General features: G+C 34.8%; 5 protein-coding genes and 5 pseudogenes across 10 annotated transcripts, besides 4 other annotated features; 5 read left to right on the top strand and 5 right to left on the bottom strand.

Annotated features, from left to right (window-relative positions):
- Positions 1 to 224: 224 nt before the first annotated feature.
- Positions 225 to 371, top strand: TVAGG3_1088270 (Ankyrin repeat family; the record flags this gene model as incomplete). Its single annotated transcript, XM_001307828.1, has 1 exon — positions 225 to 371. The coding sequence occupies one exon, from the start codon at positions 225 to 227 to the stop codon at positions 369 to 371; it is 147 nt and encodes a 48-aa protein (XP_001307829.1).
- A 576-nt stretch (positions 372 to 947) lies between these two features.
- TVAGG3_1088260 (uncharacterized protein) lies at positions 948 to 2,456 on the top strand (the record flags this gene model as incomplete). Its single annotated transcript, XM_001307827.1, has 1 exon — positions 961 to 2,406. The coding sequence occupies one exon, from the start codon at positions 961 to 963 to the stop codon at positions 2,404 to 2,406; it is 1,446 nt and encodes a 481-aa protein (XP_001307828.1).
- A 395-nt stretch (positions 2,457 to 2,851) lies between these two features.
- Positions 2,852 to 2,873: a mobile genetic element.
- A 364-nt stretch (positions 2,874 to 3,237) lies between these two features.
- Positions 3,238 to 4,212: a mobile genetic element.
- Positions 4,201 to 9,909: a mobile genetic element.
- Positions 4,750 to 4,992, bottom strand: TVAGG3_1088230 (uncharacterized protein; the record flags this gene model as incomplete). The annotated part of the gene is made up of 1 exon (XM_001307824.1): positions 4,750 to 4,992. The coding sequence occupies one exon, from the start codon at positions 4,990 to 4,992 to the stop codon at positions 4,750 to 4,752; it is 243 nt and encodes an 80-aa protein (XP_001307825.1).
- TVAGG3_1088220 lies at positions 5,044 to 5,481 on the bottom strand (annotated as a pseudogene). The gene has a single exon. A coding segment is annotated over exon 1 (438 nt).
- Positions 5,512 to 6,852, bottom strand: TVAGG3_1088210 (uncharacterized protein; the record flags this gene model as incomplete). The annotated part of the gene is made up of 1 exon (XM_051256942.1): positions 5,512 to 6,852. The coding sequence occupies one exon, from the start codon at positions 6,850 to 6,852 to the stop codon at positions 5,512 to 5,514; it is 1,341 nt and encodes a 446-aa protein (XP_051075892.1).
- TVAGG3_1088200 lies at positions 7,117 to 7,548 on the bottom strand (annotated as a pseudogene). Its single transcript has one exon. A coding segment is annotated over exon 1 (432 nt).
- TVAGG3_1088190 lies at positions 7,594 to 7,854 on the top strand (annotated as a pseudogene). Its single transcript has one exon. A coding segment is annotated over exon 1 (261 nt).
- Positions 8,758 to 9,521, top strand: TVAGG3_1088180 (annotated as a pseudogene). The gene has a single exon. A coding segment is annotated over exon 1 (764 nt).
- Positions 9,910 to 9,914: 5 nt separating the features above from the next.
- Positions 9,915 to 13,665: part of a mobile genetic element that runs on past the window's edge.
- Positions 10,101 to 10,421, bottom strand: TVAGG3_1088160 (uncharacterized protein; the record flags this gene model as incomplete). The annotated part of the gene is made up of 1 exon (XM_001307820.1): positions 10,101 to 10,421. One exon carries the CDS (start codon positions 10,419 to 10,421, stop codon positions 10,101 to 10,103), a length of 321 nt encoding a protein of 106 aa, XP_001307821.1.
- TVAGG3_1088150 lies at positions 13,343 to 13,614 on the top strand (annotated as a pseudogene). Its single transcript has one exon. A coding segment is annotated over exon 1 (272 nt).

The following is a 13,665-nucleotide window of genomic DNA, read 5'->3' as shown; positions in this document are numbered from 1 at the left end:
ATGCGGCAAGGAATAATAGTAAAGAAACAGCTGAACTTCTTCTTTCGCATAGAGCAAATATAGATGAGCAAGATGAAAATGGAAAAAGAGCCCTCCATATTGCAACAATAAATGATAGTAAAGAAACAACCGAACTTCTTCTTTCGTATGGCGCAAATATCGATGAAAAGGATAGAGAAGGGAAAACCGCTCTTCATGATGCAGCAATTTTTAATTCTAAAGTAATGACTGAATATCTTATTTCACATGGTGCAAATATTAATCAAAAAACTAATGACGGAGAAACCGCTCTTTATTTTTCAACAGTCAAAAATAATAAAGAAATTACCGAATATCTTATTTTGCATGGCACAAATATCGATGAAATGTAAAAAATGTGAAAACATCTCTTCATAGAGCCGAGTGAGATAATGGTAAAGAAACATCAGAATTTCTTCTTTCACTGCAACAGAACATAACCAAATCAAATTAAAATATAATAAATTAAAATTATGGTCTGAGTTTTGAATAAAAAATGAATACACGCCCATAAATACCTAATTTTGGTAAAGATCTGAATTGAAATGAAGTATTAGAGTGATTTTTAAGAAAAATTGTTTGAAAATTTGTAGAGTCTTATGTATGAATGATTTAAACATTATTACGTGGATGTATTAGCAAACTATCGAAAATGTTAATTAATATGAGGATTATCACATACATTGATATATATTTGGATCATATATTATGAATATAACTAAGCATCTTTATGATAGTCTCTGCAAGGAAGAATCTCAAATCTGAATGTAGAGAAATCAATAGATATCAGAATTTTAATCACGAAACTGATTTTTCAATCCATAGGTCTGATGACTTCTTTCTGCTGTCAATACAATTGTAAAAAAAAAGTAAACGCAAAAATAACGTTTAGACTTGAAAAAAAAAATTGAATTATAACCGAAAAATAACTAATAAGCATTTATGAGTTCCAAATCACATCATTCTCACCATTCTCGGTCAAATACTAAATCATCAAACGAGTATACATATCCATCATATACAACTTTTGGAACTACACAGACTTATTCCAGTTATACTAGCCAAAACAACGCTTCCGAAACGGCTTCTGCTACTGGATCAACAACAAGAATTCGTGTAAAAGTTTGCAGAAAGCGTGATGAAAACGGAAATTATCTCCCACACAAACATCAACATTCAAATAATGAACAAAGTAAGAAACATCGCATTGTAAAACATAAAGATGGAGCTGTTGCTGGAACTGACGTCTTTCCTGAATCTACAGCAACTCATGAAGAAATTTATCCAGTCACACAATCAGAATTAACCAATTTTCCAACAATGACAACAGAATCAACTTCAACATTTACTCAGCAAGAGCGTGAGCACCCACACCATCATCATAAAGGCTATGATAGAGAACATCATAAATGGGCAGTCAAAAAGAGAGCTCTTGAATTGTTGAAATTAAATCCGCAACAGAATGTTCCGGAAGATCAAACTTTTACCGCACTCGGATTCGAAGAACCAGCTGGACCATCAGAATTTTCGAAATATAGAGACGTTACAATAACTACAACAATGGCAGAAGAGATGTCTATGATCGACACTAAGGATTCTACAACTGTTGATACAGCTACAGATGACTTCGGAGTTCCAATTCCAGCAAAAGAGCTTTTCCCTGACTATATTTCAGTTCCTCGCCGCCGTGATATTAAAGTTGGACTTGCTGATGCAGCAGTTCAACCAGAAGAAGAACCTTATGATCCAAAGAAAGAAGAAGAACTCAGAAGATACGTTTATCTTAGCCGTGAAAAGATTTATCCGAAGCGCAGACGTAATGTTATGTACACTCATCCACTTCCTCCACCTCCTGGCTTAGAAGATGCAACAAGAGAAAGAGATCTCGGATTATTTGATCATAAGGCTCCGCAAAGCGGACTTGAAGAAGGTCCATTATATGCAATGCCTCCAGAAACTTCTCTTACACCATCCAAGGCCTCAAGCAAATCTCGCTCGGTCAAATCTGAAAAAGATTCTGCTACAAACTCATATACTGCAACACAATCTGACACAAACACCGGAACTCATACAGGTACTGGGACCGGAACTAAAACAGGAACTGGAACAAACACAAATTCTGGTTCTGGCTATTCCATTTCTTCCCGTCATAAAACATCCACAACAGGCCATGCCCAGGTTCCGGGAGGATTCACAAGCGTTACAGAGTTAATTACAGCAAATCCGAAATCAGCGGAATTTGTTGAAGTCTCCAACACTGGAAATGACAACGCGATGAAGTTTGTAGAGGTCACTGCAACAGCAACAGATGAAGAGGATGCAGAAGATGAGGAAGAAGAAGAGGAAGAAGAGGAAATTTACGAGGAAGAAGAAGTAGATGAAAATTAAATTTATTTTGTGTTGAATAAAATATCAAATCAACGATGTTCGAATATAAATTACATTAAAGCTTTTTGATTTCCTATCAGAAATATATTGAATAATTGCATTTTCGTGGTTTAGTCTTCATTATATGCGTAGAATGTACTATATTCGTTAAGAAAATATAATGCCCGAGGTTTCATTCAATGAATTTCAAGGGGGAAATAAGTCAAAATTGAACAAATAAAGAGCGCCATTGAAAAATTGAAAGAATCACACAAATTAGATGTTCATGTGTTAATATGTTATTGATTCTAATTTGATAAATGTGAAATCTTGACTCAATTTTCATGTCAAATTTTATTTAGTCATACCCAAATGAGTGCAAATGATTCAGCGCTTGATGGATTTATTAAACAGTATGAAGATGACGGATATTTCAGAGACATGTGTAACGAAACCGGCATCTTAAGGGTATAGTAAACTCAAAATTCTAGAGTTTTGAGAGTGCCAATAAACTCTATAGGCCTATATATATCTATATTTTAAAGGAGAGGTTACGCCATAATATTTGATATTATAAATTATTAATTCAAAATAAAAGTAGAAAATGAAACTAATTTTATTCTAACCTATATAAATATATCAATAATCTAAAATGATTATAGTCTGAACTATATTTTACCAGATTATCAAATATAAGAGAAATGAAATAAGGCATAAAAATATCATAGCATAATTATTGGATAAATGCATTAATAAATTATTTATATCATAATGAGAAAAAATCAAAATAAGAAAATGAGCATAATAATAATTTAATTAAAAACAAAAACAATAAATAAAATGTAATTTTCGTTAATCAAAGTCATCAATGTCTTCGTCTTCTGATTCCCATTCGGACTTGAAAACTTGATAATCTCCTCCTGGTACACTCTGAATGGATTTTTTGTATTTGTTCTGTTTTTTAGAACCTTTTGTAACAGTTTTTTGTTTCAATATCATTTTGGAGTAACAATTCTCTTCAAATGATTTGACACAATCTTCTGGAAGTGGGGGAAGATGTAATGCTTTTTGTATATCTCCGAGAAAATGCTCTGGATCATTCCATTCTAAGATTGCAACGTTAACTCTAATGTTAATGTTCTTCCAGGCTCTTGATTTGTCCAAATAGCATGCAATTTTGGAGTTAAACGCTTCATTCATGCAGGTAGATCCAATGGAAGAAACTTTGGAAACTATGGGTGTCCATTTGTGAACCCAGTCATAGAGCATGAATTGAAGTTGGATCAAATTGACACCTTTTTGCCATTCAAAGCATTTGTAATTGTGCGGTTCGCAAAAAGAATGATTGCCTACGTAATGGTAGACACAATTCTCCCACATTTTCGGACGTTTGTCAATATTTTCTTCGGCAAAACATGACCAAAGCCACATACTTAGGCTTGCATTCAGACCCCAGAAAGGTCTCTCTATTTTTTCAATCTTCTGAGTCTTGTCGTTGAAAACTTCAACTGTCTTATGAGAAGCTGAGAACTTTGTAAAATCTTTTGAGATATTTTTTGATACATGACCTGGATCGAATCTTTCAAGATGAGAGACGCCAAATTCTTTAAAGACAGAGACACTTTTGTTATCTCGGTCTTTAATAATCTCTTTAACATCTTTCAAGATATTGTATTTCTTTAATTGCTTCAAGATGATTCGAGTTCCAGCACTTTCCATATTGTTGGAAGCTCCGGAATACTGAGCATGCTGTCTGTTTCCACCAATATGGTTGATGTTCACGCATGCAAGAACTCTTTTTGTGACAGCATCGAGAGTTAGTATACATATCATGGGTACGGAGGCACTGCGCGCCTCCTTACCCATTATATGTGAATTTGACACTTTACGAAACCGTTAACGTATATTTTACAACACAAACGACAACACTAACTTAACCTTAAATATTTACAAAGCCGCCAACCACTTCACCTCACTAATGTAAAAATAAACGTTCTCACTTACAAAAGTATTGCAACTCCTCCCATTGCTGTGCTTCACATAACAGCTCATAATCTTCTGACTCACTTTCTTCTTCATATAGGTCAAAATCACTGTCAAAATAAATGTTAGTAAGTTTTGACAAAGCTAATGAAACACGCTTACCGTTTGTATCATATGCTTGTATAAACTTTCCATTATGCTTGTAGTCATAAACGCTCAAACTAACTTTACCCTTTCTCCCTCGTATCTGATAGAATGTATTTTCACGAGGAACGAAGAACAAATTCTTGAACTCATGACCGTTGTAGTTTGTTATCTCAATAGTTTTCGTCATTACATCCAAATAAAAATTTTCAGTAAAAATAAAACTAATGAAATATTTTATTCCTCACTGTCGTCTGCTTTCTCCAACTCTTCTAACTTCTTCCTAAGTTCAGCAATGTTGTCCTCATGAAGTTTAATCTTCCTTAATATACCTTCTCTATCTAACGGTTGCTTTATCTTTCTAAACTGAACTCTACCATCCTTCATAGTATGAACGTAAAAACCTTCTGGAATAGTTCCTGATTTAATGTATTCTACCAAAAACTTTTGTTTCATTGCTTCAGTGACTTTAGTCGTCATTTTACTCTAAATAAAATGTTCAAATAAAATAAAAATAACGTTATTTTTTCAGTAAGGAAACGCAGGAGTTTTACGATTTATTTGAGGAGTAGGTTCTGGTTTAAATGTTGGAGTCGGTTTAGGAGTTGACTTTTGAACAGGAGTTTGTACTTCCATAGGTTCAGGAGTCATTGAAGGTTTTGCTTGTGAAGGTGTTGGAGTTTGTTTAACTTCAGCTACTTCAGTATTATTTACAACATTTGCTTTATTTCTTTTCAACATCATAACTGCTCCTGCTGTAGCTAGCAAACCTAGTGGGAGACCATATCTTATATAAGGACTTGACCAAATGCTATTTTTGACAGGAGCTGGTGGAACACCTAACCTTGGTGAGACTGCTCTTTGCCATTGTGCAGCTCGTAAGAAATATTCAATAGGTGCTCCATAATCGTTTGGTAAAGTTTGATTCATAGATGGTGAAGGTTCACGAGAGCTTGATGAAGAACTCATTTATAAGCTTTAAAAATAAACGTTCATCCTTTATTCCTCACTGTCGTCCGTAGCTAAGTTATAGTCATCTAATCTTATTATGGGGATGCCATTAGCACGCACCTGAATGGCAAAGCAACAATCCCTCATAAATCCAATAAGTGGCTTTGGTACATTTTCAGTTGCTAGTTCAATAGGTCCTTTAACAGACAATTTGTATGTTATTGGAGCAGTAGATGTTTGACCTTGCTGGAAGCAAAAGTCCACTTCTGTTGGAAAACCACATAAGAAATGTGTGTTGTCATAGCTATCCCATTTATGTTCCACACTACCATCATCCACCAATGACCTCATAACATCTTCATTAAATCCAATCATATCATTGTTTGTATTGCAAGCGTTCGCAACCATTTCATAAAATACAGGTCCATATGATTTTTCAGGTTCTGCAGGCATATTTCCATAAGCTCCCATGGAAAGCTGAAGATATTTAAACTTAGGGTTCTCAAAATTAACATAATAGTTGTCTTTCTTTCTAAATAGTGCCCAAATACTTTTAACATTAATAGGCGTATAAGCTGCTGTAAATGTTGCACTTGAACTATCTGTATTCTTTGAGAATGAACCGTCCATAGGAATCCAATCCATAACTTTAACAGGAAAACATAAAGCCTCGTTTGTATAATGTTCTACAAGTTCTGTATAAATGTTAGGGTCTAAAGAGAATGATTTTGGATGAATGAAACATTCATTAAAATCCATCTTTATTCGAAATAGTTGCTGGGTTACAGTTGTAATAGTAACTGTTCCACTAGCTTCTATTGCCTTCGTTATCATAGTGAATGGTTCATTCCATGGAACAAATTTATTTGTCGGTGGATTTGAATCTGAAGCAAATGCAACTTTAAGAGTTGGATTGAAAGCAATGATATCATTTACAGATATAGATGTGCATTGTAAGGCGTCGCTACTGAACTTTACTTTAAGCTGAATGTTTCCTGCAAAAGCTGGAATAAATCGAATAGCTTCTAATGGAAGGAATCTTCTAACAGGAATTCTTAAACGAAGCTTAAAATCAAATGACTTTCCTGCTGTAATTGGACCACTAACAATTTGTCCTGTTCTGCATGTTCCCGAATGACTCCATACATCTTCATGTCGAGTCTTTGAGAAAACATCTACTTTCTTTATTTGTTCGGTAGTTTGTGAGTTTGAAGTTATATATGCTTCTTCTCTTGCGTTGTCTTGAGAATATACGATACGACCATTTGCAAGGATTTGATATCCAGCAACTGCATAGAAAGCGTCATCGAAACCAATCCAAAATCCTGGTGGGTTTGTTTTATTGGAACCTGAACCAATTTCTTTATCTACAATAAATTGACCTTCCATTTTATACGTAATGAATGTATTGTAAAGGTCCAACATATTTTCACCAGGAGGTGAGAGATTGAATGTTACCCATGTGTTATCTTTAGCAGTTCCAGGTTGTGATGGAATCTTTGCGTCAGAATATTTTCTATTAGTGTCACCAATTTGAACTGCATTGTCTATGATATCGAAATATGAGCGAATCTGATGAATATGCTCTGCTGGAGTAAATTCGTTTAGCTGTTCGTTCTGCATGTATTTACTTCAGATAAAAATATCTATTTACTTCATTATTCTCACTCTTCTTCTTGGCATTCGTGGTGGAAGTTGTTTCTTGACATTTTCAATGAACTGTACATTCTCTTTTGTCTCAACTTCTTTCACTGGCGGGTCAGGATTCTTTGACTCGGTTTGTTTTTCAATGAAATTCACGAACTTTGCAATAAGCTCTTGGTTCGTTATTGAAAGTACATCTGGCTTCTTTTCTTCTTGTTCTTTTGGTGGCTCAGTTTGAACAGAAGGTTTTATATGGGCTTCGTGGACTTCACCCTTGCCATACACCTTAACGTTGTCGCTTTCTGCATTCGCTAATGGAACCTTTCTTTTTCTTACGTATATTTTACCATCTTTACTCTGACTTACGTAATAGAAAGGATGTTGTATTCCTCTTGCGTCATTTAATATAATAGACTCTCGCTCTGATTTTGACAAGCTCATTTTACATCGGTTAAAGTTTTAATTTTGTTTTTTATCTGCAGTCAAATGACTCAGAGAAGCCCTACGGACAAGACCCAAGGGGTCATAGATGTTGAAGCATTGAAGAAAGAAATTCGTGAGCAAATTTTATCCAAACTGAAGGAACAAAAACAAGAACAAAAGCCAGAGAGACCAAAGAGAAAACTTAGTGAAAAACAACTTGCTGCATTAGCTGCTGGAAGACAAAAGAACCCAAGACTACTGGCGAAGAAAGCTAGAGAAGAAGCTGAAGCAAAAGCTAGAGAAGAAGCTGAAGCAAAGAAAGAGTAAATGGTTTATTTTTATCCGAATTAAATGTATAGACAAATACCTTTATCTGTTGCGTTCAGTAGTGAAAACCCTGACGTCAAAATAAAGGGGAACAGAGTAACGTTTAAGTTTCCAACAGACTGGATTGTGAACATAAATGAAGAGAAGTACATTGGCATAACAAATATGTATATAACACGTGCTTTCAGAAAGGTTGACTTTATACTTCAAGTCGAGATAGAAAATGACGAACAGTCTTTAAGCGCCCAAAACATTCACATATACAAATACTTTAAAGACGATACAACATTGCAACAATGTATGATTTCATTTAATGAGATGTTCGAGAAAAAGTTCAACATTGAAGTACAAACTTTACAGCCTTTCCATCTTCACCATTCAAACCGTTTTCGCCTTGAGGTCCTTGTATTCCTTGTATTCCTTGTATTCCTTGTGGTCCTTGAGGTCCGGTGTCACCCTTCTCTCCTTTCAGTTCATCTTTATGTTCGTTATAATATTCTAATGTCATAAGGTGTACATCATTACTGCTACCAGCAACGCCGAGAATTTGTTTCTCATTCATGACTAAATTCTTTAGGCATTTAATGTTGTCGTCAAATCGAAAGCTCTTTAACAATTCAATGAGAACATTTAATACTTTCACTAATGAGGCATCTACTGTAGAATTTATATATTGCACCGTTCCATCATTTATGATGGGAACCTTGCTTGTTGTAATGAATGGGTCATAAGTGTTAAAAGTATCGAAATCAATGACTTTTTTAGTTTTTCCATCGTCAATGACTAAATCATTGCCTTCAATGGTTAAAGTTGAGTTTTCGTTTACTAGTTCATGTGCTCTTCTTGCTTCATTTGTTTCATACGCATATGCAGCAATAGTCATATTTTAATGAGAATAAAATGTTGTTCTATTTGCAAAGTACAGACCCAAACGAATACGGGACAGTAAAGCTACAAACAAACTTAGGTCTTCAGAATGAAGCGCTTGCTTTCAGAGTTGTTGACTTCAATACTATCGCAACTTTTGTCATAACAGATGAAACAGATTTCATAGAGATTGAAATAGATGACAAAAGAAGTGTTATAACATTTCCTAATAGAGCTGGGTATAGAATAGATAAAATTGCTGGAGTCATAGATACTCTCATAAATGAAGAAACTATTGACAACATAGATGTCGAACTCTCTTCTGAGGGAACATTGAAGTTCAGCAGCGAGAAAGAGTTTAAGATACCAAGAATGAGTCATAGAGTACAACTTCTTTTGGGTGCATACCATATGACATTTCCTTTGAAAAGTGTTGACAAAACGATTGAGATGAAATCTGTTCCATACGTATGTTATGGTAATTGTTTGTACATTGAGTCAAAAATAGCTAATGTCACAGGTATTTCAGGAGTTAATAGTAAAGGTTCAGTAGAATATAAGTCTTTCTGTTATGCAGTCAATTCAATGTTCATTCCAAACGTTCCTGTCATAGCAACTCATTTAGGTAAATGGGTTCGCATTAGTCCTCATAATTTGAAAGACATGCAATTCAGACTTGTTGACTTTCAAGGAGAGCCTGTAGAACTGAAGGCACCAGTGCGAATGACTGTTGAAGTTGACTTTTTAGAAAATATTAAATGCAACAGCTTACAGAGAACTCAGAGCTAAAAATATAAAGTATGAATGTTATGTATTAGGGCATGAACTTTGGTTGTTGCTGTTTGATGAAACAAATGAGTTAGTTATGTCAGTCAAGAGAACAGAAAAATATTGTGTTAGTGAAAACTGCACCAAGTCAATAAGATTAGGTTTGCATTATGAAGATGAGTTCGATACTGTTGAAGAAGTTTTGGATAGATATTACAAATTGCTAACTTGAAATTTTTTGACTGACGGCGCAAAGCGCCAAGACCGAAGGTCCTGACTGTTTTAATTTACTAAAACATATTTCAAACAAAGTTTATATTCTGTTGAAAGTTTTGTATATTCATTCGAATATTTATACTTAAACTCAACTCTTGTAGTTCCTGGTGTTTCAATGATGCGGATGTAGTTAGTATACATATCTTGTGTACTGTGGCACTGCGCGCCTCCGTACACAACTTAGCGGTTTTGACACTTTACAAAACCATTAACGTATATTTTACAACACAAACGACAACACTAACTTAACATTAAATATTTACAAAGCCGCCAACCACTTCACTTCACTAACGTTTTCACAAACGACTTCATTAATGTAAAAATAAACGTTCTCACTTACAAAAGTATTGCAACTCCTCCCATTGCTGTGCTTCACATAACAGCTCATAATCTTCTGACTCACTTTCTTCTTCATATAGGTCAAAGTCACTGTCAAAATGAATGTTAGTAAGTTTTGACAAAGCTAATGAAACACGTTTACCGTTTGTATCGTATGCTTGTATAAACTTTCCATTCTTCATTCCTTCATAAACGCTCAAACTAACTTTACCCTTTCTCCCTCGTATCTGATAGAATGTATTTTCACGAGGAACGAAGAACAAATTCTTGAACTCATGACCGTTGTAGTTTGTTATCTCAATAGTTTTCGTCATTACATCCAAATAAAAATTTTCAGTAAAAATAAAACTAATGTTAAAATTTCTCATAACATAAACGTTCTCATTGCTTTATAACTCTCTTCCTTTCTCCAACTCTTCTAACTTCTTCTTAAGTTCAGCAATGTTGGTCTCATGAAGTTTAATCTTCCTTAATATACCTTCTCTATCTAATGGTTGCTTTATCTTTCTAAACTGAACTCTACCATCCTTCATAGTATGAACGTAAAAACCTTCTGGAACCGCTCCTGATTTAATGTATTCTACCAAAATTTTGTTTCATTGCTTCAGTGACTTTAGTCGTCATTTCAATCAAATAAAAATTTATATTAATAAAATAACATTGTTATTTTTTCAGTAAGGAAACGCAGGAGTTTTACGATTTATTTGAGGAGTAGGTTCTGGTTTAAATGTTGGAGTCGGTTTTGGAGTTGACTTTTGAACAGGAGTTTGTACTTTCATAGGTTCAGGAGTCATTGAAGGTGTTGTTGTGAAGGCGTTGTTTTGACGTTGTTTGGCGATGGTGTCGGAGTTTGTTCAATTCAGCTACTTCAGTATTATTATACAACATTTGCTTTATTTCTTTTCAACATCATAACTGCTCCTGCTGTAGCTAGCAAACCTAGTGGGAGACCATATCTTATATAAGGACTTGACCAAATGCTATTTTTGACAGGAGCTGGTGGAACACCTAACCTTGGTGAGACTGCTCTTTGCCATTGTGCAGCTCGTAAGAAATATTCAATAGGTGCTCCATAATCGTTTGGTAAAGTTTGTTTCACAGATGGTGAAGGTTCACGAGAGCTTGATGAAGAACTCATTTATAAGCTTTAAAATAAACGTTCATCCTTTATTCCTCACTGTCGTCCGTGCTAAGTTATAGTCGTCAATCTTATTATTGGTATGCCTGCTGTCTTACTTGTAATTGGCAAAGCAACAATCCTCATAATCCAATAAGTGGCTTTGGTACATTTTCAGTTGCTAGTTCAATAGGTCCTTTAACAGACAATTTGTATGTTATTGGAGCAGTAGATGTTTGACCTTGCTGGAAGCAAAAGTCCACTTCTGTTGGAAAACCACATAAGAAATGTGTGTTGTCATAGCTATCCCATTTATGTTCCACACTACCATCATCCACCAATGACCTCATAACATCTTCATTAAATCCTATCATATCATTGTTTGTATTGCAAGCGTTCGCAACCATTTCATAAAATACAGGTCCATATGATTTTTCAGGTTCTGCAGGCATATTTCCATAAGCTCCCATGGAAAGCTGAAGATATTTAAACTTAGGGTTCTCAAATTAACATAATAGTTGTCTTCTTTCTAAATAGTGCCCAAATACTTTTAACATTAATAGGCGTATAAGCTGCTGTAAATGTTGCACTTGAACTATCTGTATTCTTTGAGAATGAACGTCCATAGGAATCCAATCCATAACTTTAACAGGAAAAATAAAGCCTCGTTTGTATAATGTTCTACAAGTTCTGTATAAATGTTAGGGTCTAAAGAGAATGACTTTGGATGAATGAAACATTCATTAAAATCCATCTTTATTCGAAATAGTTGCTGGTTCAGTTGTAATAGTAACTGTTCCACTAGCTTCTATTGCCTCGTTATCATAGTGAATGGTTCATTCCATGGAACAAATTTATTTGTCGGTGGATTTGAATCTGAAGCAAATGCAACTTTAAGAGTTGGATTGAAAGCAATGATATCATTTACAGATATAGATGTGCATTGTAAGGCGTCGCTACTGAACTTTACTTTAAGCTGAATGTTTCCTGCAAAAGCTGGAATAAATCGAATAGCTTCTAATGGAAGGAATCTTCTAACAGGAATTCTTAAACGAAGCTTAAAATCAAATGATTTTCCTGCTGTAATTGGACCACTAACAATTTGTCCTGTTCTGCATGTTCGAATGACTCCATACATCTTCATGTCGAGTCTTTGAGAAAACATCTACTTTCTTTATTTGTTCGGTAGTTTGTGAGTTTGAAGTTATATATGCTTCTTCTCTTGCGTTGTCTTGAGAATATACGATACGACCATTTGCAAGGATTTGATATCCAGCAACTGCATAGAAAGCGTCATCGAAACCAATCACAAATCCTGGTGGGTTTGTTTTATTGGAACCTGAACCAATTTCTTTATCTACAATAAATTGACCTTCCATTTTATACGTAATGAATGTATTGTAAAGGTCCAACATATTTTCACCAGGAGGTGAGAGATTGAATGTTACCCATGTGTTATCTTTAGCAGTTCCAGGTTGTGATGGAATCTTTGCGTCAGAATATTTTCTATTAGTGTCACCAATTTGAACTGCATTGTCTATGATATCGAAATATGAGCGAATCTGATGAATATGCTCTGCTGGAGTAAATTCGTTTAGCTGTTCGTTCTGCATGTATTTACTTCAGATAAAAATATCTATTTACTTCATTATTCTCACTCTTCTTCTTGGCATTCGTGGTGGAAGTTGTTTCTTGACATTTTCAATGAACTGTACATTCTCTTTTGTCTCAACTTCTTTCACTGGCGGGTCAGGATTCTTTGACTCGGTTTGTTTTTCAATGAAATTCACGAACTTTGCAATAAGCTCTTGGTTCGTTATTGAAAGTACATCTGGCTTCTTTTCTTCTTGTTCTTTTGGTGGCTCAGTTTGAACAGAAGGTTTTATATGGGCTTCGTGGACTTCACCCTTGCCATACACCTTAATGTTGTCGCTCTCTGCATTCGCTAATGGAACCTTTCTTTTTCTTACGTATATTTTACATCTTTATCTGACTTACATAATAGAAAGGATGTTGTATTCCTCTGGCGTCATTTAATATAATAGACTCTCGTTCTGATTTTGACAAGCTCATTTTACATCGGTTAAAGTTTTAATTTAGTTTTTTATCTACAGTCAAATGACTCAGTCAAATCCTACGGCCACGACCCAAGGGTCATAGATGTTGAAGCATTGAAGAAAGAAATTCGTGAACAAATTTTATCCGAACTGAAGGAACAAAAACAAGAACAAAAGCCAGAGAGACCAAAGAGAAAACTTAGTGAAAAACAACTAGCTGCATTAGCTGCTGGAAGACAGAAGAACCCACGTTTGCTGGCGAAAAAAGCTAGAGAAGAAGCAAAAGCAAAGGAAGAACAAAAAGCTAAAGAAGCTGAAGCAAAGAAAGAGTAAATGGTTTATTTTTATCCAAACTAAATGTATAGACAAATACCTTTATCTGTT

Source organism: Trichomonas vaginalis, assembly GCF_026262505.1.
Source record: "Trichomonas vaginalis G3 chromosome Unknown ctg_172, whole genome shotgun sequence".
Taxonomy (NCBI): Eukaryota; Parabasalia; order Trichomonadida; family Trichomonadidae; genus Trichomonas; species Trichomonas vaginalis.
The sequence above is the reverse complement of the archived record's forward strand: the minus strand, read 5'-3'. Positions and strand labels throughout refer to the sequence as shown.